Below are 27,581 nucleotides of genomic sequence, written 5' to 3'. Positions count from 1 at the left end.
TTGGAAGGCTGGGAGGAGTTGGCTTGAGCTGGATACTTTCCACATAAAACAATGGAAAGAAAGTGTGGGATAATCTGGTAATCATCCTGCTCTTTGAGAGCTGATTTTTTTAAATGAGATGTTAAATTGTCTTATGAATTTGTAAAAGTTCTCTTTGTATACCATTTTGTTAAAGGTATTGCGAGATGGAGGAATTGCATCACCATCCTCTGACATCCGTGGAGGAGGTGAACCCATGGAAGGAGGAAGAACCGTTCTTGACAACAAAACATCTTTGCTTAACACTCCACCACCACGCTCTTTCTCTGGGCCTCGGACTCGAGATTACAATCCGTATAATTATTCAGATACGATCAACATGTTTGACAAGACAGCTCTCAAAGAAGCTATGTTTGACGATGATATGGAACAATTCCGTGATGGTAAGAATCTTTTTTTGTATAATGTATCTTAACTAATCTTGGCTCCACCTAGTATAACTTTGTTGAATTGTATGGTACAGATAAATATACTGTTAATTAGCAGCGACTTGGTGCAAAGGAATTCCCTAATCTGATATGACTGCTCCTCCGAAATGGTTGAAATAACAATCAAGTGTTCCAGAATACAATTTTGGTTTCTAGCTGAGGGGAGATCTGGGGAGACAAAAAACTAAAAAGCACTCTGATTGGTATCAGTAGGTCTAAAATTTGTTTTAGCTTAAATAGTAGCATAGTCCTGGAATTTCTTCCAAATTGCTCACATTGTTGAGCTTTTTAACAGTAAGCTGTTTTCTTAATTAATGTTGTTAAACCTCAGCCAGAAAAATGGATCCAGAATTGGTTTGGGAGTATTCAAAATAGTAAAAACCAAAATAACAGAAGCACAAGGTTGTTTACCTGCTATAACAACAGGAAAAAGCTGGAAAAACTCAGCAGGCCAGGCAACAGCTGTGGAGAGAGAAACAGAGTTAACGTTTCAGGTCGAAACCCTTCTTCAGAACTGAGAAAAATGCAGGAAATGAAACAGATTTTAAAAAAACAAGTTGGGGGCTGGGAAATGGGGGAGGGGATGAAAGAACAAAAGGGAAGGTCTGGGAGAGGTGGAGAGACATTAAGAGATATACAAGGCGAGACGAGATGGTAATAGGACAGGTAAAGAGACAAAAGATGGCTCGAGATGAAGTGTGAAATACGCTGGCAGAGTGAGAGACAGCTGCCATGCGGGAGAGAGAAAAAAGGAAAAGGCACAAACCAAAAAAATATAAATATGATGGGGGCCGAGGTTATGATCTGAAATTGTTGAACTAGATATTGAGTCCGGAAGGCTGTAAAGTGCCTGAACGGAAGATGAGGTGCTGTTCCTCAAGCTTACGCTGAGCTTCCGTGGAACAATGCAAGAGCCCGAGGACGGTGAGGTCTGAGTGGGAATGGAGCGGTGAATTAAAATGACAGGCGACCAGAAGCTCGGGGTCACCCTTACGGACTGAATGGAGGTGTTCCGCAAAGCGGTCACCCAATCTGCGTTTGGTCTCCCCAATGTAGAGGAGACCGCATCGTGAGCAGTGAATACAGTATACTAGGTTGCAAGAAGTACAAGTAAATCGCTGTTTCACCAGGAAGGGGTGTTTGGGGCCCTGGACAGTGGGAAGGGGGGAGGTATAAGGGCAGGTGTTGCATTTCCTGCGCCTGCACGGGAAGGTGCCAGGGGAAGGGGTGCTGGGGGTGATAGAGGAGTGGACTAGGGTGTCTCGGAGGGAGCGGTCCCTACGGAATGCTGAAAGGGGAGGTGAGGGGAAGATGCGTTTGGTGGTGGGATCACGTTGGAAATGGCGGAGGGTGATGCGTTGAATGTGGAGGCTGGTGGAGTGAAAGGTGAGGACAAGGGGAACTCTATCGTGGTTCCGGGAGGGAGGGGCAGGGGTGAGGCCAGAAGTGCGGGAGAGAGAACAAACGCGGTCGAGGGCCGTGTCAACCACGGTAGAGGGGAATTCTCGGTTGAGGAAAAAGGAAGACATGTCGGAAGCACTGGTATGGAAGGTGGCATCTTCGGAGCAGATGCGGTGGAGACGGAGAAACTGGGAGAATGGAATAGAGTCCTTACAGGAGGCGGGGTGGGAGGAAGTGTAGTCCAGGTAGCTGTTGGAGTCAGTGGGCTTGTAGTGAATGTTGGTCAATAACCTATCCCCAGAGATGGAGACGGAGAAGTCGAGGAAGGGAAGAGTCGGAGATGGACCATATGAAGGTGAGCGAAGGGTGGAAATTGGAGGCAAAGTGAATGAAATTGTCTAGTTCAGGGCGAGAGCAGGAAATGGCACCGATAGTCATCAATGTACTGGAAAAAGAAGTGAGGGAGGGAACCTGAGTAGGACTGGAACAAAGAATGTTCCACATATCCCATGAACAGGCAGGCATAGCTAGGGCCCATGCGGGTTCCGATAGCAACACCTTTAATTTGGAGGAAGTGAGTGGAGTCAAAGGAGAAGTTGTTCAATGTGAGAACAAGTTCAGCCAGGCGGAGGAGGGTGATGGTGGATAGGGACTAGTTGGGCCTCTATTCAAGGAAGAAACAGAGCGCCCGAAGGCCGTCCTTGTGGGGGATGGAGGTGTAGAGGGATTGGACGTCCATAGTGAAAAGGAGACGGTTGGGGCCAGGAAACTGGAAACTGTTAAAGTGACGGAGGGCATCGGAAGAGTCGCGAATGTAGTTGGGAAGAGACTGGACAAGGGGAGAAAAAAGAGTCGAGATAGGAAGAGAGAAGTTCCGTGGGGCAAGAACAGGCTGAAATGATGGGTTTACCAGGGTAGTCCTGTTTGTGGATCTTGGGAAGGAGGTAGAAGCGGGCTGTGCGGGGTTGGGGGACTATGAGGTTGGTGGCCGCCGGGGAAAGATCTCCAGAGGAGATGAGGTCAGTGACACACTTGGAAACAATGGCTTGATGTTTGTTAGTGGGGTCACGGTCCAGGAGGAGGTGTTGGAGAGTTGGCGTTCAGCTTCCGCACGGTAGAGGTCGGTTCGCCAAACAACAACAGCACCACCCTTATCAGCAGGTTTAATAATGTTAGGGTTGGATCGGAGAGAACGGAGTGCTGCAAGTTCAGAGGGAGGTAGGTTGGAGTGAGTGAGGGGAGCAGAGAAATGGAGACGGCCGATGTCACGTCGGCAGTTAGCAATGAAAAGATCTAGAGAGGGTAGAAGGCCAGAGGGAGGGGTCCAGGTAGAACGAGAATTTAGAAAGCGGGAGAAAGGATCAGCCGTGCGGGGGGAAGACTCCTGGCCAGAGAAGTGGGCATGGAGATGAAGGCGACGGAAGAAGAGCTCGGCATCGTGCCGAGCTCGAAATTCATTCAGATGGGGGCGTAAAGGGATGAAGCTCAGGCCTTTGCTGAGGACTGATCGTTCGAGGTCAGAGAGTGGATGGTCAGAGGGGATAGTGAAAACACGGCAGGGGGTGAGACTGGAAGAAGGGATGGGATCAGAGGAAAGTAACGGGGAAGAAGGTTCTGGAGGGGCGTTGGTGTCCACGAGTTGATGAAGCTTGCGATCCTTGACATCAGAAAGGAAGAAAAAAAGTTTTTTGTTGATGCGTCGGATGAGTCGAAGGATGAAATGGAACTGTGGACCCGGACAGCTTTGAGATAGAGTGCGTCGGTGCTGCTGAAGAGAGAGGTCGAGGTTGTTCATGTGGCGCCGCATGGCGTTGAGTGTGGATCTCAAGATGCGGCGAGAGCAGTAGTTCGAGGAATGATGAATATCGAGGAGATATTTGTAATCCTGGGTGGATCCGAAACATGAAGGGTGGACGTTCAGTTGGAATCCACGTGGAATAACTCTGAATAACTTTACCCATAGCGACACCTTTTGATTTGGAGGAAATGAGTGGAATCAAAGGAGAAGTTGTTCAATGTGAGAACAAGTTCAGCCAGGCGGAGGAGGGTGCTGGTGGATGGGGACTGGTTTACCTGCTGTTTGAGTTAACATGAGGCAGCTTTCAATCAGAGCTCTGCTTCCATTGTTTTGCAGCACACTTTCAGTCTGAAGCAATATGTATTAATTTACCAAAATTTACCGAAGAGGTTTGCAGAATTATGGAGTTGCTGCTAGATTCTGATGACTTGCCTTTCTTGAAAAGGATTTGCACTGGTTTCTTTTCCAGATCTAGCTAATGTACATCCTTGCAAGTGCAAAGCTACCAATGCCAATGGTTACTTTATATTATACTTGTGATAATGGTTTAGCTCCCAAGAGGATGCCAGCAATGCAGTGTAAAAGCAACCGAAACTGGTTTGACAGTCAAATCCCTTGCCAGGGCCAAATATAACATAACTGTGCTTTGCAGCGGTATGTAAATTGGGATTTCAGATAAGCTCGAGAAGATGCATGTAGTCAGAAAACTAATCTGCCTGATTTTGATAATTGTAAGATATAATGACTGAATCTATGGCAAAATTGTGATGTACAATTCACAGTTTGAAAATAATGCGCATTCAAGCACATTCTGTTCCAACAACTTTGCTTTAATATGATGTGGTGAGTTCTCATTACATTGGATACAATTAAGCAAAATTATGATTTCATTCTAATATTGGTAGACTGGGACCTAGATATGAAAAATTCCAGCAGTCCAACGGTTAAATTATTTTTATTCCTCCTTCAGCCATTTTTCTAACCCTGCTTTCATTTCTCCTGGGAATGTTGATTGCATGGTGGGGCATCGTTCCACAGGTGCAAGGTATCCTGTTGTACCTCGCCAAAGTGTCCATTCTCCATGCCTGAGTCTAGACAATTAATGGTGGGCTATTACAACTGAGCCCGATCCTGTCGTCAGCTGACCTCCACCTATACCATTCTGGCAGCGGTCGCTGGATAGCGGTCAGAAGCAGCAACCTAGTCAAATTTCTCTCTCTCCTTTTTCCTTTCCTCCCCCCCCCCCCCCCCAACCTTGGGCACCTCCACTGCTGCTCTGGATAAGATGGGTTAGCTCGGCAAAGGTGGGAATCAAGCCGAGTGCTTTGTACAGGAAACTCTTTTTTATCTGGCACCAACGGGACCGGCGTGGTGCCGGTTGATCAACAAGTCCGGATTACAGAGAGGTATACTTACCAAGGTACGAGAGCCCCGTACACGGCCACAGGTGCAGGAACCCCGGTTACACGCCCACAGATCCAGGAACCCCGGTTACACGGCCACTAATATATAGTAAAACTTACCTGAACCTACTCCGGAATTTTGCCGGTTAAGAGAGATTTCTGAATATTTAGGTGCCGGTTAAAAGCGTTTCCTGTAGTTTGTCTGGCTCAGATGCCAGGTGAGACATTGAGCAGCTCTCTCTTTTTTCTAATAAGTAAGTTTGCAATCAGTAAGTTTGCAACCTATTGATGGGAACTCTGGGCAGGTTTGTTTTATAGTAGTAATGTTCAATAAAGGAATAAATTCTATTGTGTTACTTGCTACTACAGTGACTTTTTAGTGAGTGCACTATGTGCTAATAAATGCATGCTAATTGCTCCCAACGTTTCCTAGATCAAGTAATGATGCAATTAATTTCTTTCTTAAGCCTCTGAGTGCTTCATTTCTTTTGTAGCTTTCAAATAATACGCCTAGAGCAAGACTAGAGGTTACAGGATTTTTTCCCACAGAATAGTGGGTACATGAAATAGACTCCCAGCTAAAGTAGTTAATGCTGTGTTGATCAAATCTTTAAAACATTTAGTTACAGAATGGGATTGATGAAATTACGTAGAGTTAGAGTTGATTAAATGTTGTGTGGAATATGATGGTTCCTGAACTGTGACACCATGAGACTATGCCTAGGAAGCCAACTGATCAAGGAATGGATTGGCTGGTGTCTACAATAGAACAAATTGTACATGATCTGTGGAACAAATAGGTTTGATGGACTGAATGATTTGATTCATGCTTCCTTTATGTTCTTATGTGCAAATGTACTTAAGGTCTGAAGAGAATGTTACACCGAGTTGGCAACTGACCCAACAAGCTATAGTAAGGATCGGAATATAGATTGGAAAACCAATGGAGTGTGCAGATAAGAAGTTTAATGAATCAGTTCACTGGGAGGACTCGCCACAATGCATAGTGATGGGCATAGACAGTTTTGCATTGAATTCCCAAAAACTGTGGGGCGAAGCACATTAGTGGTAATTGAGACCAGTGCTAAGGACTGACGACTTGCTTTGGAGCTGCTCTTCGGAGACTGAGGAATGGGATTTTATTTGAAACATACTTTTAAGTGTTCCTGATTACAATTGTGGTTTCTAGCTGAGAAAGGGGGTTCTGGGGAGACAAAAAACTAAAAAGCACTCTGATATCAGTAGGTCTTAAGGTGATTCCTTGTATCGTAGCATAACTTATAACATGCATTGAAGGCTTGTAGTATAATAAGAAAAAAGGTTCCATTTGTTCTTGCGAGGAATGCTTGGTGTATGCTGTGGCCGTGAATGAGATTTTGGAACCCGCTAACGTTGCTTTCAACCTGGTGCCTCATGGCCTTCAAGAAACTGGAAGCTATGAGGTGCACCTTGGATTTTATCCAGTTTAATTCAGCTCTGTTTCATGAAAGAGTCAATTGGATACTTGTTGAACCTATCTTTCGCAAAATAGGAGAGGAACATGGAGTTAAAACCCAGGTGCATGCTCAGAAAATAGCTCGGCTAGTTTGGATACACGAGTACCAGAATAGATATCCATGGCTTAGAATTTGGATCACTCCAGAATCAGGGCAATTGATTCTACGGGAGACTCGATCATGATCGAGCTTAAATGCAATAACGAGGTTTTTCTGTTTGATTCTTACATCAGTGCAAATTATGCAGATTTTGGGCAGGTAAAGACATGAGGGCTCACCTACAATAGCAATCTGAGGTGCTGTTCCCAAAAAAAATCAAAAGAAAGAACTTGCTGATCATAACCTCAGGGCGTCCCAAAGTGCTTCACAGAAAATGAAGTACATTTTGAAGTGCAGTCACTGTTGTAATGTAGGGAAATGCAGCAAACAATTTTTTTATTTGTTTTTATGGGATCTGGGCGTCGCTGGCAAGGCCAGCGTTTATTGCCCATCCCTAACTGCCCTTGAGAAGGTGATGGTGAGGAGCCGCCGCCTTGAACCGCTGCAGTCCGTGAGGTGAAGGTACTCCCACAGTTCTGTTGGGGAGGGACTTCCAGAACTTTGACCCAGCGACGATGAAGGATCGGCGATATACTTCTAAGTCAGGATGGTGTGTGACTTGGAGGGGAACTTGGAGGTGGTGGTGTTCCCATGCGCCTGCTGCCCTTGTCCTTCTAGGTGGAAGAGGTTGTGGGTTTGGGAGGTGCTGCTGAAGAAGCCTTGACGAGTTGCTGCAGTGCATCTTGTAGATGGTACAAACTGCAGCCACGGTACGCCAGTGGTGGAGGGAGTGAATGTTTAAGGTGGTGGATGGGGTGCCAATCAAGCGGGCTGCATTGTCCTGGATGGTGTCGAGCTTCTTGTGTTGTTGGAGCTGCACTCATCCAGGCAGGTGGAGAGTATTCCATTACACTCCTGACTTGTGCCTTGTAGATGGTGGAAAGGCTTTGGGGAGTCAGGAGGTGAGACACTCGCTGCAGAATGCCCAGCCTCTGACCTGCGCTTGTTGCTCTGGTAGCGTTCTTTCTGAACATCGGGGCCATTAAAACATTCCGTTGGATGCTGAGCTCAGTTGTAAGGTACTGGAGGGTTGAACTTCAACGGGTCACAGCCTAGTTTTGTCCTTGACTTTTTTTCTATTTTTGTTAATTTTCCTTCCCACTTTTCTCAGTCAATATTTGTTCCTTCTCCTCCTGAAACTGTTGAATTCTTGCTGAGGTACAGTTCCATGGATGCATTTCGGCACCTCGCTCAAGTAGCCTTAACCGTAGAGTTCAGCTATTCAAATGTGAGAGACGCCAGTGCCAGTCTTGTCCTCACCAACGTCTACACACACATGCTTCTAGCAGAGGGAGCACTGTATAGCAATGAGAGTGGGAACCCTGGCTGCTTTTTTTTTTTGGCACCTCTCTATCCCAGGTGCAATGAGCCCAATTGCAGTGCCTTGACTGCTGCCTTTGTTCGGCTCAACTAATTCCACATAGACTGAAAATGTTCTGTACGAGTCGGCTACCTATTCCATAAACTCTGAGCCATTATGAAGAACTCTTTTTTTCCTTTTTTCTTGTATCTTTATTCTTTAGTTAGGGATCAATTGCAGTACTGGTACTTATTTTAGAAACTGGTAGATTTATATAAAAAATATAGACATTTCAGCACAGCAGGGCCTATCTACAGTAATTTAGTTTCCCGATTCTTTCCCCATTCTCCAATATTTTTCTTCAAATGTTTATTTAATTCCTTCTTGGATGGCGTGAGCGACTCCACTCGAACAGCCACTTATGGTGCTTAATGCATTCCGTATTCTAATAACGCTTATGTGTGATAGTTAATAAACACGAGAACATAAGAAGTAGGAGCAGGAGTAGGTCATTTGACCCCTCGAGCCTGTTCTGCCATTCAATAAGATCATGGCAGATCTGATCTTGACCTCGCCTCCGCTCCCCATAACCCTCGACTCCCTTACCTTTCAACACTCTGTCTATATCCACCTTAAATATATTCAATGACCCAGCCTCCACAGCTCTCTGGGGAAGAGAATTCCAAAGATTCACCACCCTCAGAGAAGAAATTCCTCCTCATCGCCGATTTAAAAGGGTGCCCCCTTATTCTGAAATTATGCCCCCTAGTTCTAGATTCCCCCACGAGGGGAAACACCCTCTCTGCATCTACCCTGTCAAGATTAGATCTGCACAGAAGTATGCCGTATGTAAACTTGCAAATGTTTATGCAGTACATGGGTAGGGCAAAACATTAGGATTATTAACAATCATTTATATTAAATTTGGCTGGTGAATTCTTTCAAGACCAAAATAGAAATCTATGATTTTTAATAAATACTAGAAGGATTTGGAGCTGAGAGATTTATTTTATTGTGGGTTAACTAACTTAACTCTACCTCACCAGCACCTCTCACTGCATCTGATTTATCGTGCTGCTTGTCTGACATCCAGTATTGGGTGAGCGGGAAGACCGAAGCCACAACGCCACAAACTCCGCTCCCTAGCTACCGATTCCATTCCCCCACCCCTGGCCACTCTCTGAGGCTGAACCAGACTGTTTGCAATCTCAGCATTCTATTTGACCCTGAGCTGAGCCTCCGCCCCCATATCCTCCTCTTCACCAAAAACCCCTACTTCCACTTCTGTGATACTGCCCGTCTCCACCCCTGCTTCACCCCATCTGCTGCTGAAACTTTGTTACCTCCAGACTCGACTATTCCAACGCTCTCCTGGCTGACCCTCCATCTTCCATCCTCCATAAACTTCAGTTCATCCAAAGGTCTGTCGTCTACATCCAGAGTAGCCCAGGACCCCTCTGCTTGCTACACCCTTGCGACCCTCTACATTGGTTCTTGGTCCAGAAATGCCTTAAATTTAAAATTCTCATCCTTATGTTCAAATCCTTGCATTTCCTTACCCCTCCCGATCTCTGTAACCTCCTCCAGTCCTACAGCCCTCCGCGAGCTCTGCATTTCTCCAATTCTGGGCTCTTGTGCATTCCCGATTTCCCTTGGCCCCCCATTGGCAGCCGTGCCTTCAACTGTCTAGGCCCTAAGCTCTGGAATTGCCTCTCCACCGCTACCCCTCTCTCCTTTAAGACGCTCCTTAAAACCTACCCCTCTGACCAAGCATTTGGTCACTTGTCCTAATATTTCCTTATGTGGCTCGGTGTCGGATTTTGTCTGTAACGCTCCTGTGAAGCGCCTTGCTATGTTTTACTACGTTTAAGGCGCTATATAAATGCAAGTTGTTCATGATCGTGGTAAATGTTCATCCATTGTTGCCAACAGTCATTTTTAGTTCTGGGTGTTCAGGTGTTGTACAACAATTTCACAGGCCACATTCAATCCATATAAAACTATCTCGCATATATCCTTAACAAAGATGGTTAAATACAGTCTTAGCTTAGTTGAACGTGATAAGGGAGTAGAAGTGATTTTAATCAATATTCTTGATTCTACCACTGAATTCTGTCGTCAAATTAATGTATGGTTTGCTGCCACGTAATGTTCAGGATCTTAAAATGAAATATTAGAATTAAAATTTATTTCAGGTGGGGGGGTGTGCGGAAGAGGAGTAATCTGCATTTTTGTTTTTGTTGGCGGAGGAGGTAATGTTAAAACTGCATACTGTGTGTGTTTTAGTATTTGATGCTGTTTCTTTGCGAACTAGCACGCACTTCCTGTAACATTCTGAACCCATTCAGTCAATCTTTTTTCCCCCAGTCATAATTAATTTAGAATCATATAATTTGACAACGCAGGAGACCAGTTAGCCCATTGTGTCTCTACTAGCTCACTGAAAGAGTTATGCACTTAGTCCAATTCCTCTGCCCATACCCACTAAAAAAATTATTTTTCAGCTATATATCCACATCTCTTGGTGGCTATTGTGGATTCTGCTTCACCGCTGTTTCCAATAGAGCATTCTATTTCCCAACAGCCTTCTGCTAACCATTCCCTTTGTTCAGCCCAAATTTATTCTAACCTCAGTAGATTTGCACGGCAAACTTATTCTTCCACAACTAGTTGGGTCACTCTTCCTGCATGATTGATTCCCGGCCCTGACTCAATCTTTCTGTCGCACACTAGAACATAAAGACGTTCTAAGTGGGTTGGGTTAAGACAGAATTCATATGGATAAAGTTGAGGAATAGGAACGGAAATGGTACAATGCTAGGGGTACATTACAGCTCTTGAAGGAAGAGAAGGACGAATTGAGTAATTATTGACCACTTAATTGAATTCTGGGCAATCCATAATTCAAGATCAAATTTGGGAGCTTTGAGGGATGTTTGGGATCCTAGGAGCAGGATAGTACTATAAATAGTAAACTGGTAGTCAAAGGAAATCTGGGGTCGATTAAGAGATCTTGTGGAGGCAGAGAGCATGGCTGAGGTATGTAATGCGTACTTTGCATCTGTCTTCACTAGAGAATGTAACAGCCAATGTAGCAGTAAAGGAGGAGGTAATAGCGATATTGGATAGGATAAAAATAGATCAAGAGGAGGTGCTTAAAAGGTTGGCAGTACTCAAAGTAGAAAAATCATCTGGTCCAAATGGGGTGCATCCTAGGTTATTGAGCGAAGTAAGGGTGGAAATTGCAGAGGCTCTGGCCACAATATTCCAATCCGCCTTGGATATAGGGGTGGTACCAGAGAACTGGACAATTGCAAATGCTACACCCCTGTTCAAAAAAGGGGAGAGGGATAAACATGGCAATTCTCGAGGGCAATTAGGGATGGGCAATAAATGCTTGCCAGCGATGCCCACATCCCATAAACGAAGTTTATAAAAAAAAAAAAAAAAAAAAAAAAATTACAGGCCAGTCAGCCAAATGTCAGTAGTGGGGAAACTTAAGACAATAATCTAGGACAAAATTAATTGGCACTTCGAAAGTATGGGCTGATAAACGAAATTCAGCACGGATTTGTTATAGGTAAATCATGTTTGACTATCTTGATTGAATTCTTTGATTAAGTAATGGAGAGGGTTGATGAGGGAAGTGTGGTTGATGTGTATATGGACTTTCAATAGGCACTTGATAAAGTACCAAATAATAGACTTGTTCGCAAAATTAAAGCCCATGGGATTAAAGGGACATTTGGTAGTGTGGATAGAAAATTAGCTAATGGACCGAAAGCAGCGAGTAGTGGGAATGGTTGCTTTTCAGACTGGACAGAAGTATACAGTGGTGATGCCCAGGGTCAGTATTGGGACCATTGGGCCACACATTTAAATAAACAGGTCGCGCTCCCTTGGCAAACTGAAACTTCATGCCGGGGTTGCTGACTTGAGATGGGTGTAACCGCAGCCGTGTGATTGGCAGGCCTGTCCAGCCACTGACGTGCATTTGCAGGCTTTCTCAACCAGGGTTCCCCGGCCAATCAATGCAAAGAGAAGACTTTCATCTGCCCCAAAAATGGCCCCTGATGTCAAGAATTTCCTCGTTCTCAGCCTGGTTTATGCAAAGCAGCCAGTATACCTGCATTAACCAGTCAAACAAGCCATTAGCCAGAGGATCCAAGCATGGGTGTTAGCCAAAAATGCAAGCATTACCAGAAAATCAGTCCTCCTTTACAAGGGACCCGATTGGCCCTTTAAAAAAAAAAAAACTGTTGTGCCAGTGATGTCAATGATTCTGCAGTACTTACCCCAAATATAACTGCTAACCTTTGTTTATGGCTCAAATGTTTCGGATCAGCTGTTTGATTTGACGCCAGTTTTTGAGCCATTCACTCAATCTCTCCTCATAGGACAACCCTCATCCCAGGAATCTTTGTTGTACCACCTCTGAGGCAAGTATATCCTTTTACCCTGCAAATTAGTTTCAAATCTAAAAATCTATCGATCTCAGCCTTGAATATACTCAACAACTGAGCATCCATAGCCCTCTGGGGTAGAGAATTCCAAAGATTCACCGCCCTCTGAGTGAAGAAATTCCTCCTCATCTCAGTACTAAATGGCCAACCCCTTATCCTGAAACTGTGACCCTTAGTTCTAGATTCTCCAGCCAGGGGAAACAATCTCTCGGCATCTACCCTGTCAATCCCCCTCAGAATCTTGTATGTATTCATGAGAACACCTCTCATTCTTCTAAACTCCAGATAGTATAGGCCCAATCTACTTCATATCTCCTCAACCCTCTCATCCCAGGAATTAATCCAGTGAACCTTTGTTGTACTGTCTCTGAGGCAAGTATATCCTTCCTCAGATAAGGAGACCAAAACTCTGCACAGTACTCCAGATATGGTGTCACCAAAGCCCTGTACAATCATAGTAAGACTTCCTTACTCTTAAGAGCAGGGATTAATATTGTGGAGAATGTTTGAGAGCAAAACATTAGAAGCGAAATTCGTAAATTAACATCTTTATGTCGCCATACTAGTAAACATTTCCAAGTCCGTCTGATTGGTTCTGTCCAGGAAGAAAGATAAACATAAGAACATAAGAAATAGGAGCAGGAGTAGGCCAATCAGCCCCTCGAGCCTGCTCCGCCATTCAATAAGATCATGGCTGATCTGATCCTAACCGCCAATCTACTATCACCGAACCATCTCCTGAATCTAACAGAATTAGACACGAAATAGGAGCAGGATCAGGCTACACGGCCCCTGGGCCCGCTCCGCTACCCACAGGGCCATGTCCGATCCGAACCTAGACTCTTGTCCAAATTCCTGCCCACTCCCCATAACCCTTAATTCCCTTTACTTCTAGGAAACTGTCTATATTTCTGTTTTAAATTTATGTAATGATGTAGCTTCTACAGCTTTTTGGGGCAGCATATTCCATGGACCTACCACCCTCTGAGTGAAGTAGTTCCTCCTCATCTCAGTTTTGAAAGAGCAGCCCCTTATTCTAAGACTATGCCCCCTAGTTCTAGTTTCTCCCATCATCGGGAACATCCTCCCCGCATCCACCCGATCCAACCCCTTCACAAATGTTATGTTCTTATGTTCTAACATTCAAAGACTGGTGTGGGAGAAATGGGTTTTGCTTCCTGGGACACTGGCATCAGTACTGGGACAGGAGAGAGCTGTTCCGTTGGGACGGACTTCACTTGGCCAGTGCTGGGACTAGAGTCCTGGCGAATCGAATAACTAGGGCTGTAAAGAGGGCTTTAAACTAATTAGTGGGGGGGAGGTTTTAAGAGAGCGAAAAATAAAAATGACCGGAGAAGGCAATAGAGCAAGGTAGCAGTGGGGGAATTAAAAACCAGAGCGTGTCAGGAAGGGACAGAATGTATGATGATAAAGGTAAAGTAGTAAAAGGGGTAAAAGCAGCAATAAATTGTCAGAAAACATATTTGAAAGTTCTTTATCTGAATGCACGCAGCATTCGTAATAAAATTAACGAGTTGACGGTACAAATAACTACACATGGGTATGATCTGGTGGCCATTACGGAAACATGGCTATAAGATAATCATGACTGGGAACTAAACATACAAGGGTATTTGACAATTAGGAAGGACAGACAGGAAGGAAAGGGAGGTGGGGTTGCTATGATAATCAAGGATGGAATCACTGCAATAGTCAGAAATGATATTGGGTCAAAGGATCAGGATAGTGAAATAGTTTGGGTGGAGATAAGGAATAATAAGGAGAAAAAGTCACTAGTGGGCGTAGTCTATAGGCCTCCTAACAATTGCAACTCTGTTGGTCGGAGTATAAATCAGGAAATAGTTGGGGCTTGTAATAAGGGAACAGCTATAATCATGGGGGATTTTATCTTTCATATTGACTGGACTAATCAAATTGGGCATGGCAGCCTTGAGAAAGAGTTCATAGAGTGTATTAGGGACGGGTTCCTTGAGCAGTATGTAACTGAACCAACCAGGGGGCAGGCAATCTTAGATCTGGCCCTGTGTAATGAGACAGGATTAATAAAAAAATGTCCTAGTAAAGGATCCCCTTGGAATGAGTGACCATAATATGGTTGAATTCCAAATTCAGTTTGAGGATGAGAGAGTTGGATGTCAAACCAGCGTACTGAGCTTAAATAAAGGAGACTATGAAGGTATGAGAGTAGAATTGACTAAAGTGGACTGGGAAAACAGATTGAAGTGTAAGACGGTACAAGAGCAGTGGTCTACATTCAAGGAGATATTTCACATCTTTCAAGATAAGTATATTCCACTGAGGAAAAAGGGGAATAAAAGAAAAGACCGCCATCCGTGGCTTAGTAAAGTAATAAAGGATGATATCCGACTGAAAACAAGGGCATATAAAGTAGCCAAATCTAGTGGAAGGATAGAAGATTGGGAAGCATTTAAAAGCCAGCAAACAATAACTAAAAGATTAATTAAGAAAGGGAAGATAGATTATGAAAGTAAACTAGCAAAAAATATAAAAACAGATAGCAAGAGTTTCTACAGCTACATAAAAAGAAAAAGGGTGGCTAAAGTGAACGTTGGTCCCTTAGAGGATGGGACCGGGAAACTAGTGGTGGGGAACATGGAGATGGCAAAGACGCTGAACAAATATTTTGTATCAGTCTTTACAGTAGAGGACACTAAAAATATACCAACACTGGACATGGGGGGGGGGGCTGGGGGGGAGCTAAACACGATTAAAATCACTAAGGAGATGGTACTCAAGTAAAATAATGGGACTTAAGGCGAATAAATCCCCCGGACCTGATGGCCTACATCCTAGGGTCTTGAGAGAAGTGGCGGTAGGGATTGTGGATGCATTGGTGATTATTTTCCAGAACTCCCTGGACTCAGGAAAGGTCCCGGCAGATTGGAAAACTGCTAATGTAACACCCTTATTTAAGAAGGGAAGTAGACAAAAAGCTGGAAACTATGGACCAGTTAGCCTAACATCTGTGGTTGGCAAAATGTTGGAGTCCATTATTAAGGAAACAGTAACAGAGCATTTGGATAAACATAATTTAATAGGACAGAGTCAGCATGGTTTTATGAAGGGGAAGTCATGTTTGACAAATTTGCTCGAATTCTTTGAGGATGTAACATACAGGGTGGATAAAGGGGAACCAGTGGATGTAGTGTATTTGGACTTCCAAAAGGCATTTGACAAGGTTCCACACAAAAGATTACTGATCAAGATAAGAAATCATGGGATTGGGGGTAATATACTGGCATGGGTGGAAGATTGGCTATCTAACAGAAAACAGAGAGTTGGGATAAATGGTTCGTTCTCGGGCTGGCAATCAGTAACTGGTGGTGTTCCGCAGGGGTCAGTGCTGGGACCCCAACTCTTTACAATCTATATTAACGATTTGGAGGAAGGGACCAAGTGCAACATATGCAAGTTTGCCGACGATACAAAGATGGGAGGGAAAGCAGTGAGTGAGGAGGACATAAAAAAACCTGCAAAAGGACATAGACAGGCTAAGTGAGTGGGCAGAGATTTGGCAGATGCAATATAATGTTGGAAAGTGTGAGGTTATGCACTTTGGCAGAAAAAATCAAAGAGCAAGTTATTATCTAAATGGAGAGAAACTGCAAAGTGCTGCAGTACAAAGGGATCTGGGGGTCCTGGTGCATGAAACACAAAAAGTTAGTATGCAGGTGATCAGGAAGGCCAATGGAATCTTGGCTTTTATTGCGAGGGGGATGGAATATAAAAACAGGGAAGTCTTGCTGCAGTTATACAGGGTACTGGTGAGGCCACACCTGGAATACTGCGTGCAGTTTTGGTTTCCATATTTAAGAAAAGATATACTATAGCACTTTATATTTGTTGGGTGTCTGGTTGCATTGTGAATAATATTCTAATTACTTATGTGGACGTCCAGCATGTCCACACCATAGGAAAGCTGCTGCTTGTGCAGCCATTGCTATAGTGACTTGAGGGATGGGCTAATACGTTGAAAACTTTAAAATTAATGTAAATTGCATGAATAGATGTGCCTCTTTCAGCTCACCTTGGGCTTTTGGATTGTTTGTTGATGCACAACCGTGTAACTGGGTGACGTTTCTGTACTGTTAATGCATTATTATGTAGTTCTTTTATATCCCAGTCATTTCTGACGAGTATTTTTTACTAAATGGAGATTGTACATGTTTGTAAAAGCTTTTGGAGAGGGTGCAGCAGAGATTTACTCGAATGTTGCCAGTTATGTGGATAGACTGGAGAAGCTGGGGTTGTTCTCCTTGGAGCAGAGAAGGTTAAGAGGAGATTTGATAGAGGTGTTCAAACTCATGAAGGGTTTTGATAGAGTAAATAAGGAGAAACTGTTTCCAGTGGCAGAAGGGTCAGTAACCAGAGGACACAGATTTAAGGTGATTGGCAAAAGTACCAGAGTGGTTAGCACTGTTGCCTCACAGCGCCAGAGACCCGGGTTCGAATCCGGCCTCGGGTGACTGTCTGTGTGGAGTTTGCACATTCTCCCCGTGTTTGCGTGGGTTTCCTCCGGGTGCTCCGGTTTCCTCCCACAGTCCAAAGATGTGCGGGTTAGGTTGATTGGCTATGATAAATTGACCATTAGTGTTAGGGGGATTAAATACGTGGGGTTACGGGGATCGGGTGGGATATGTGTTGGTGCAGGCTCGATGGGCCGAAATGGCCTCTATCTGCACTGTGGGGTTTCTGTGATTCTGTGTGATTCAACATGAGATGAAAAAAATTACACAGCGAGTAGTTGTGATCTATAATGCACTGCTTGAAAGGGTAGTGGAAGCGGAGTCAATACAGGTAGACTACCTTTTATTCGAACTTCCGAAAACCGAAACCCTGTAAAAACCGAAGGTTTTTTCGTTCAGCGTAAGTCGTGCGCACGACCCCCCGCGGACCCACCCCCGCCAACCCACCTTCCGAAATTTTCCGAAAACCGAAACACGGCTGGTCCCGAGGTTTTCGGATAAAGGATAGTCTACCTGTAGTAACTTTCAAAAGGGAATATTTGAGGGGAGAAATAATTGCTGTGCTGTGGGGGTAAAAACAGGTGTGAGACTAATTGGGTAGCTCTAACAGAGTCGGCACAGGTACGATGGGCCGTATTGCTGCCTCCTGTGCTGCATCGTTCCAGGAGTAGGCTATGATGTCGGACCACTTCAAGTGCAAGTCATGTTTGACAAATTTGGTTGGAGGTTTTTTGGAAGGAGTGACTGATTTTTATAATTCTTGTGAAGGTGAAAGTTCTAAATTATCTGAAGTTGAGGCTTTTGGTGTTTTGAACTTGAGATCTCTTCTATCTTTGTTCCTTTGCAATAAATTGTAAACCCATTTTCCTTTTTACAACTTATTTAGAAATAAATATTGTAGTTGGGAAAATGTTATGAAATTGTAACACTTAAAAACAGCAACGAAGCTTATAGTGTAAACCCTGTACTAAAACCTGTATTTACTGCAGCTTTGAAGTATGTCTCGTAACTTAAGTCAAGAGAAAGGCATGGTTCAGTGTTAATGTAATTCTCATATGTTACTGTTTTATAAGGGAAAACAGTAGCATATGAGACTTTGACCAAATGGAACAGATACTTTGAAAGATATCAGGAATAATTTTTTTTTTCCTTTTTCCCGGAAGTTCCTATTGACCATTCAGATTTGGTTGCTGACCTTCTGAAAGAACTTTCCAATCACAACGAGCGAGTGGAAGAGCGGAAGGCAGCGTTGCTGGAACTCTTAAAGATAACAAGAGAGGATACCCTGGGGGTGTGGGATGAGCACTTCAAGACGATTCTGCTTTTGCTTCTAGAGACCCTCGGAGACAAGGATGTAAGTAATTCATCACAACCCACAATGGATGGAAATGCTGCATTTACCTAAGGAACAAAATGGTAGTTTACAATAGCAGACAGTACTGCTTACTAAGTAGCTTGTTCAAAATAAGTAAAGACTTCCAGTTTACCAGAATCGGACTAAACCAGCCACAGAGATGCCAACCTTCCATATTTAATATAGAAACTCTTGAGGTTTTCAGTAAAATGTTTCTTTAGTTTATCCCAGTTTCCAAAACTCTCGCCTCACCTCAGAATAAACTTGGTTCATCCTTGGGTTAGTTGAGGATAGACTTAAGACAAATAATGTAAATATTTAAGCCCAGTGTACATTTTTTTTGTTCCTCATCACTTTCATATTTGTCTCCAAAGCTTGCAATTACATTTTTTTTTAAAGAATCCTTCAAAATTTGATAACTTAGTGGATAGATGGTCCAGCTTCCCACTGGAATATTTAAATCAATCAGGAGCATGGGATTTTTGGATTACATGATGGGTAAACTCAGAACTGGAGCAGAAGTCACGGGTTTCCCATTTATTTTCTGCTGATTAGGTGTTTTTCTTGTGGAAACTTTCCCCCTGGAAGTAGCTTAGTGAACATCAAAGAGGAGGAAAATCTGGTGTCGCCACCCGCCTTTGATGGCCTCTCGGTATTTAGGACGTGGCGCCTGAGGTTTTCTTGAGACACTATTGGCTGTTTCTTTCCTCCCAGCATCACCACCAACGGCATGGGTTTCCATTGAAGACATGAAAAGCTTGAAAGCCCATGGCTGTGGCCTGCTGTGATAGAGAAACTCCATGAATTCAGAGCCTTCTGTTCTGAAAGCGACAGGAAGTGAGCCACAGCTATCATTGGGCAAAGAACAGGGAAATGGAATTAAGTATCAATCATAGGAGATGTGGCCCTGGTGTAAACCAGGGAGTCTCTAATAATATTGCAATAATGTGTTGTCCGGGGGAAGGGTGAGTGGCCTGGGGATTAGCATAAAGACTTTTATAGTGTTATTTTCAGTACGTTGACATTTTCAGTGTTAACAACTCTGCACTCATTCAGGCAATTTGAAATACAGTGCGATCCTGTTTACATGCAAGTTATTGAAACAAGGCAAAAGGGTGTTAAAAACCAGACTTGCATGTAATGCCTATAATAGCATTTACTTAATCAGCAGCAAAATTGGGAATTAGAAAAGGTTTGGCCCATCAGAATTACAGGTAGATTTGATTGTACTATTATAAAGTAGTTCACTAATCTGATCAGTTGTGCAGCTGTTGCAAAAAAAACTTGCTGGACATTTAACAATTTGAATCCCATGGCAACAACATTTCTTGCAGGTATGTGTTGCCATGAGTTCTCTCGGGGAGGGAGGGTGGAAATGACTTGGAGCCCTTTTCATAAAATTTAATGCATTAGTTCTTCACCCATTAATTAGGCCATGTGCACAGTTGCACCCTGGCGTAAACAGAAACTTAATGTCAGGGTAGCACAGGAAATAATTAGACCTGACCCTGTTCCAAGCCCCTTATGGGGACAGAACATCTATTCATGGTGCAAAAAGCTATAAATACATTTTGACTTAACTTAATGCACAGGTAACATTTACAAGGCAAATGCTACTTTTGAGTGGTCAGATTTGCAGCTAGAAAACATTGTAATAAATCCATTACTGCTCACCAGGAAATTACCTCACCTAAATGTTACTTTTAATTTTCTCGTGCCCCTGCTTCAGAGGATTATTCTCTGACCTCTCGCCAGTGACTGTTGCATATATTCTCTATACTGCTGTTGATGAGGAAGTAGTCCTTGACCTGAACTGCAACTGTCTGAGGAAAGGAAGTATATTAAAAAAAACAGTAAGGCTGCAATTCATAAATATATTTACAAATCCATTTTCTCCCCCCTCAAGCACTCCATTAGAGCATTAGCCTTAAGAGTTCTACGGGAAATCCTGCGAAACCAACCAGCAAGGTTTAAAAACTACGCAGAACTAACTATTATGAAAACATTAGAAGCGCACAAAGATTCCCACAAAGAGGTAAGTGCAGTTTCGATATCTGAAGTGTTTTTTTTAAAACAAAGACACTGACTTTTTACTGATGCAACAAACTTTTTGCAGATGCTGGAAATCTGAAATAAAAACAAAATGCTGGAAACACTCAGCAGGTCAGGCAGCATCTGTAGAGAAAGAAACAAAGTTAACGTTTCGGGTCGATGACCTTTTTGCAGAATTTGTTTTGTTTTAAGTTAAATTCAAAACTAGATTTGTAAGGCCAATAGAGATGAATACTGCTTTCTAATATTTAAATATATTGTCAGAAGGCAGTCCATTAGAGAAAGCAGACCAGTCTGTTTGGGTAAGTGCAATGACAGTTCACCTACTCTGCTTCGGAAATCATTTTGTTTACCAAAGGCTAGGCTGTTGAGGTCCCCTGCAGAAGGCTAGCCATACTAATTCTAAACTACGGCTACAGTTAAACCATCACTGCCCTGACGTGCTTTAACACCCCATTGCATCCACAATGAATATGCCATTTGCATTTATTCTAGACTCCAAAACTGCATACATTTTTTTTTTAATGTTTAACTCCATGTGTGTATAATGTATATAGATATAGGGCTATGATTTAGATTAGTTATTGGAGTGTACTCACTTTTTAGATTATTTTAATTGTGTGCGTAAAGCTGAACCAGGTGGCAGTTCTGTCGTCACTGCTACTTTACTCTCGAGTCTTGTGTATAGTAGAATCTGTTAGCTTTTCAAAACAAGGTACGCTGGGGTGAATGGCTGCATGAAAATTCATGTAAACCCTTGCAATATTTTTAGTTTTTAGAATTACTTTGCTTTACTATCTGCAAATTAAAATACGAATCGGCAAACACATAAATGCTGCATATATTTCACTTCAGTGAGCACAATGTTCTCGTTTTTTATTCACTTTCATTAGCATTGTTGCATAACCGATGCAATCTTCTGTCGGTGTTATCTGAAGGTCGCAAGCAAGCTACCAGTTTTTCCCTGCATTCTTTCAAACCATGTGATGATTGTATTTATAATCCACAATTAACATCTAAGTAACTCTTGGGGCTCGATTTTTAACAGCTCTGAGAAGGCGGGTTTGGAGGCGTGTCAGCTGCTAAAATTGGGCAAAAAGGCTTCAGACACCCATCCCGCCCCCACGCGATTTTTGTGAGTGTTCAGCTGCTCCCAAACTGACCTGACTCCAACCGGTGGGACAGGTAGTTAAGAGCCTGTTAACTGCCTTGGTAATCCTATTTTGACAGAGGTTTCCCATTTTCGTGCCTCTGGCTCCTGTTTCCCGTCTTGTCAGAAACAGCCCTGCTGCAAGGAGACGAGTTGGTGGAGGACATGATCTGTCGTCGTTATTGGTGCAGAACTTTAAAAGCACTCCTGTAACGTGGCTGGCATTCAAATACAACAACTTTGTTGTTGGAGGTTTGGGAAAAGATTTTGAAAATCTACTGACCTTGTGACTGGTCAAGCTGACACACATCTGCTGTTTGAACTGATTGGGAATAATTTCAGGCCACTTTGAGTGTGCGCTGGCAAGTTTCTTGCCTCGACTGAAATCTATAACGACGGGTTGGGATCCATTTACATCCCCTCATCCCGGTCGCCTGATTCGGAGGAAGAGCAGCGCGGCTTAGTGCTGCCGGATGAACCAGTGGCTCAGCACCCAGCCTCCTTGGAGGACGGGGAGGAGGATGACGGAGAGTGACGCCTTGCGGGGCCGGATGTGACCAATCCAGCAGGCGACCACATTGCTGGCCGTCAGGCAAGGAATGCACTCATCCATGCCAGATTCACCTGAGCTTACACTTCAAACACAGGTGGCTGGCAGATGGAGATGAAGATAAGGTCAAGATTCTTAACACGCCATACATCATCTGTCCAATAAACGGTGCTTTCCGATCACTGTCACCACCATCATTGTGAATGGAATTAGCCCTGAGCCCTCACTGTGCAACTTCCATTTCCCAGAACACACAGACCAGAACCTCAACTGCTTGCCATCACTTTTGTTTAATGACATCACAACAGGAGGACACTCGATAATTTACAGCACAATAAAACACCCATGTGACTACCCTTGTGACTAATTGTGTGTAAACTTCCTCTTGCGCGTGCTTCTACATGTTGCTTCCCCTGTGGCTTCAGCAGATGTAGAGGCACCTTGCTCACTTTGATGCTGTGCCTACTTAGACACCTTTGGCGGGCGTCCTCTGGGTTTGGGAGCCTGGGAGAGCTCCTCCACAGTCTGCTCTTCCTGCAGCTGTGCAGGGGCTGAGACGACCATCTCAGTTTGGTGTGGAATCTGGGGCTCTGACCGAGGGCGCCGCAGTGGCATGGTCGTGTGAGCGCTTGGAGAGGAACCCACACTTCCTTGTTGCCTGCCACCAACATCCCTCTCATGGGTCAGCTGCACTTCAGTGCTAGCAAGTAGCTGGAGAGCACCTTGCTGCACATCAGGAGGACTGTGAGGACCCGTCTCTGTACCGGCAGTCCTCATAACAAGGATGCCCATGAAGCTCTGGTATCTCTACTCAATAGATGCCCATCTCTCCTCCATTGCAGACAATCTATTTTGAAGAGTCACCGTGTTTTCGTTCGTCTACATGTTGCCCCTTGGTGACATCATCCGAAAACACAGCGTTAGTTTCTGCATGTACGCTGACGACACCCAGCTCTACCTCGCTACCTCTTCTCTTGACCCTTCCATGGTGTCTAAATTGTCAGTCTGTTTGTCCGACACCCAGTTCTGGATGAGCAAAAATTTTCTCCAATTAAATATTGGGAAGACCGAAGCCATTGTTTTCGGTTCCCGCCACAAACTCCGTTCCCTAGCCACTGACTCCATCCCTCTCCTAACCTCTTTCTGAGGCTGAACCACACTGTTCGCAAACTTGGTGTCGTATTTGACCCTGAAATGAGCTTCCGACCACACATCTGCAGCATAACAAAGACCGCCTACATACACCTCCATAACATCGCCCGTCTCCGTCCTGCCTCAGCTCATCCGCTGCTGAAACCCTCATCCATGCCTTTGTTACCTCTAGACTTGACTATTCCAATGCACTCCGGGCTGGCCTCCCACATTCCACCCTATGTAAACTTGAGGTCATCCAAAACTCGGCTGCCCGTGTCCTAACTCGCACCAAGTTCCGTTCGCCCATCACCCCTGTGCTCGCTGACCTACATTGGCTCCCGGTTAAGCAGTGCCTTGATTTCAAAATTCTCATCCTTGTTTTCAAATCCCTCCATGGTCTCGCCCCTCCCTATCTCTGTAATCTCCTTCAGCCCCACAACCTCCCGAGATAGCCGCACTCCTCTAATTCTGCCCTCTTGAGCATCCCTGATTATAATCGCTCAACCTTTGGTGGTCGTGCCTTCTGTTGCCTAGGCCCTAAGCTCTGGAATTCCCTTCCTAAACCTCTCCGCCTCTCTACCTCTCTTTCCTCCTTTAAGACGCTCCTTAAAACCTACCTCTTTGACCAAGCTTTTGGTCACCTGCCCTAATTTATCCTTATGTGGCTCGGTGTCAAATTTGTTGTCTTAAAATACTCCTGTGCAGCGCCTTGGGACATCTTACTGCGTTAAAGGTGCTATATAAATACAAGTTGTTGTCTGGCGATTTATGTCCTTCGTGGCGGTTACCACCCTCTCCATGGCGGATGGAATATAAAAACAGGGAGGTATTGCTGCAGTTGTACAAGGTATTGGTGAGACCGCACCTGGAATACTGCATACAGTTTTGGTGTCCATACTTAAGAAAAGACATACTTGCTCTCGAGTCAGTACAAAGAAGGTTCACTCGGTTAATCCCGGGTGGTCATATGAGGAGAGGTTGAGTAGATTGGGACTCTACTCATTGGAGTTCAGAAGAATGAGAGGCGATCTTATTGAAACATACAAGATTGTGAAGGGGCTTGATCGGGTGGATGCGGTGAGGATGTTCCCAATGAAGGGTGAAACTAGAACTAGGGGGCATAATCTTAAAATAAGGGGCTGCTCTTTCAAAACTGAGATGAGGAGAAACTTCTTCACTCAGAGGGTGGTAGGTTTGTGGAATTTGCTGCCCCAGAAAGCTGTGGAAGCTACATCATTAAATAAATTTAAAACAGAAATAGATAGTTTCCTAGAAGTAAAGGGAATTAAGGGTTACGGGGAGCGGGCAGGAAATTGGACATGAGTCTAGGTTCGGAATGGTCATGGCCCTGTGGGTAGTGGAGTGGGCCCAGGGGCCGTGTAGCCTGGTTCTGCTCCTACTGTGTTCTAATTCTGTGTTAGATTTCAGGAGATGGTTTTATTCCTGTTCCTGGCTGGGGTGGAGATCGCCTTTACAGAAGGTAAGTACTGTAGAAAATATAGGGACAGAGTGATCTCCTGGAAGAATTTCGATCGCCTAGATGGGTCGGAGAGGAATTTCCCAGATTTTTTTCTCCCAAATTGGCCATTGGGTCTTTATCTGGTTTTTCGCCTCTCCCGGGAGATCACATGGGTTCGGGTGGATGCACAGTGATAGAAGATTTGAGGTTAGGATCAGTTCAGCCATGATCTTATTGAATGGTGGAGCAGGCTCGAGGGGCCGATTGGCCTACTCCTGCTCCTATTTCTTATGTTAACAGTCACACGCCATTGCCTCCACAAAGGCAGTGCTCATGTTAGAGATAGACTCCTCCATTCTCTGCACACTCGCAGTTACCCTGGATACAAACCTTGTCAGAGACTCCTGCACTTGTTCCTGGAGTTCCTGCACCGCTCTCTTTCTGGATGGCCCCAGAGGCACAGCATCTGCATGCAGCTGAGCAGAGCTAGGAAAGTCCTGCGACCTCTGACGGGGACTCTCCACTGCTGTCGCTGGCTCCACCATCTGCTGATGCTCACTTGTGAGCTGAGATACACCAGGTGACAACACTGCTCTATGTCGCGAAGGCCCCGCCAAGGTGTGCGTTGCTGCGCTGGTGCTGGGTGCGCTGAGTTCTGGTGACGCTGCTCCCTCTGAGGCTCCAGGTTCCTCTGAGGAGTCGTCTGGCTCTTCCTCCTGGACAGTGGGGCGGGGGGCTCTCGATAGTCCTGAAGGAGAGTAAAGGCATGAGTTAGACATCAGATTGTCAGGTAGCAGACACATCCTTTTTTGTGCAGATGATCAGAAGTCAATCTCTCTGAGCATCATATGCCATTGCAGTCAATCATGAATTAGAATGCATTTTCATCCCTCGCATTTACATCACCAGCTTCCTCAAATGCGCCCGTCTCTCCTTCCCCCCCCCCCCGCTTCCAGCTCCTCGCCACCTTCCACGATGTCGTGAGCAGCCTCCTCAGCGTTTGTTAATGTGGCCAGGGATGGTGTGCCTTCTCCTGTCTTTACTCTCTCCCTCTTATTGTGGGCTAGCTTTTCCTGCAAGGAGGGACACAAGTGGAGTTTCAGTGAGAGTGATGGAGTGAGTGTGAAGAATCCCAAACCTAGAAGCTTAGAGGGAGACCAAGATGGAGTGAGGTGGCAAGAGGAAGCTGCCTCCCTGTGCGCTGTTAGTTGTTATTGCATAACGGTGAGCGCGAGTGTGAGAGCTGCATAGTAGAATAGTGAAGTGATTCAGTACGGAGAGAGAGATAGAGGTAAGGGAGTAAGGGTAAGGTGGGATGTGGAGGAGCAGGCTGACGATGCAGAGTGCTGGTGATGAGAAGAGAAGGGAAGCAGTTTGAAGGTAAGTGTGATGTGATCACTTTTGATCGCACAAGATCATTGAAGCATTTTCGGCACTGGACCCAAGCGCGTGTACATAGCGACCTTGCGCTTACCTCCTCAGCAATCTGCAGCCAGGCTGCCTTTGTCTGCTGAGGAGGCTTCCTCCGGCCATCGGGAGGGAACAGAATCTGCCTGCGTCCTCTTACTCCCTGCACAAGAGTTTGCAGGGACTCCTCAGTGAATCGGGGAGCAGCCTTGGATTTTGCAGCACTCGTGGTCACCTTGGCCCATTCAAGCTGCAGCAGTAACGAGAAATGAGAGGCTGAGGCTACATGGAGTCCTTAATAACAAGTGCAACAATGACCTCATCAGTGCAGACCAACAAACCCGTTCCCATGCAATACAGCAGGCAGCGCACACGACTGGACTAATGTGTCCAATTAAATCAAAATGGGACACCGGGGGGCGGCGGGTCCGAAACCCACCCACCAGGAAGCCCGCCCTCAACCCGCCTCCTTTAGTAAAATCGAGCCGTTATTTTCTGATTGGCACTTCGTTTAGTTTTCTTTCAACTGAATGATATTTTAAATTGTTCATCTTCTGCTTAAATTTTACAGTGCATACAGGTTTAACTGTTGTTTAATGTTTGGACACAGTTCCTGCATGATCACTTTTATTTCAGCCTTGAACCAGTATAGATCTGGTTTGTCATAGTCGTCTACCATCCACGACACTGCTACTGGTCACATGGCAACGTTATCCTCCATGAACCTCTGTGTGCAGAAGTGGTGACGTACAGTTGTGATTATATGGCTCGCATTCAAGGAATTGTGTATGACAAATTTTCAAACAAACCTTAAACCCTGCTCAAGAAATTCTAAAAGTATTGTTAGTGCATCTCCTGCGGTGGTATTAATGACTAGCCAGGGACATGAAACATGGGCTTCAACGTTTACTGTGGATCCACTGTAGCCAAAACCCAACCTTGGCTTGCCAATGGTCATGATACAGCAAATTTACTCAAATAATGGCTTCGATTTTCCAGTTATGTCAATGGAAACCCATTTAAAATGAATGGATTACCATTGCATTATGAGTGGAAAACCTGGGCCACTATATCGTGTGATTGGCACAATTTTGAAAAGATTACATCGGTATTGAAAGACCTAGCACTGGTATGTAATTGTAATTCTGTTTACTTATCACTTTAAAAAATAAACTTGCTTAATATGCTAGTAACTTCACTATAGAAGAGGCTAACTCTGGAAAATATATATAAACCTAAATATACATGTCAACAACAGCAACTTGCATTGATATGTAGTGCCTTCAGCGTAGTTAAACACCCCTCCGCGCTTCACAGGAGCGTTCTCAAACCAGATTTGACACCGAGCCGCATCTGTTGTAAAATACCATTGAATTGTTGCCCCACGATGACCTGTTATTTCCAGTCCCCCTCTGTCCTCCACTGCTCCATTGACAGTGTTACGGGGAGATGCTGGGTGAGACCTGGTGCAGGCGGCAGCTGTATTCAGTACAATGACGGCTGGCACTTCATGATGACCTGGGCACTGATCTGAAGCTGC

At 44.6% G+C, this 27,581-nt stretch overlaps 1 protein-coding gene across 15 annotated transcripts in view; it reads left to right on the top strand.

Annotated features, from left to right (window-relative positions):
- Positions 1–27,581, top strand: part of clasp1a (cytoplasmic linker associated protein 1a) — a 362,676-nt gene that overhangs the window by 304,000 nt on the left and 31,095 nt on the right. For all 15 annotated transcript variants that reach the window (XM_085986887.1, XM_085986895.1, XM_085986890.1 and 12 more), the window contains 3 exons: positions 176–422; positions 18,099–18,289; positions 20,196–20,324. In XM_085986887.1, the coding sequence (XP_085843013.1) occupies positions 176–422; positions 18,099–18,289; positions 20,196–20,324 (567 nt within the window). The remainder of the gene's footprint in view (positions 1–175; positions 423–18,098; positions 18,290–20,195; positions 20,325–27,581) is intronic.

This window comes from Somniosus microcephalus, chromosome 4 (genome assembly GCF_052327205.1).
Source record: "Somniosus microcephalus isolate GS21.2 chromosome 4, FLI_Smic_1.0, whole genome shotgun sequence".
Lineage (NCBI taxonomy): Eukaryota > Metazoa > Chordata > Chondrichthyes > Squaliformes > Somniosidae > Somniosus > Somniosus microcephalus.
Note: the sequence above shows the minus strand (reverse complement) of the source record. Positions and strands in the feature narration are given on the sequence as shown.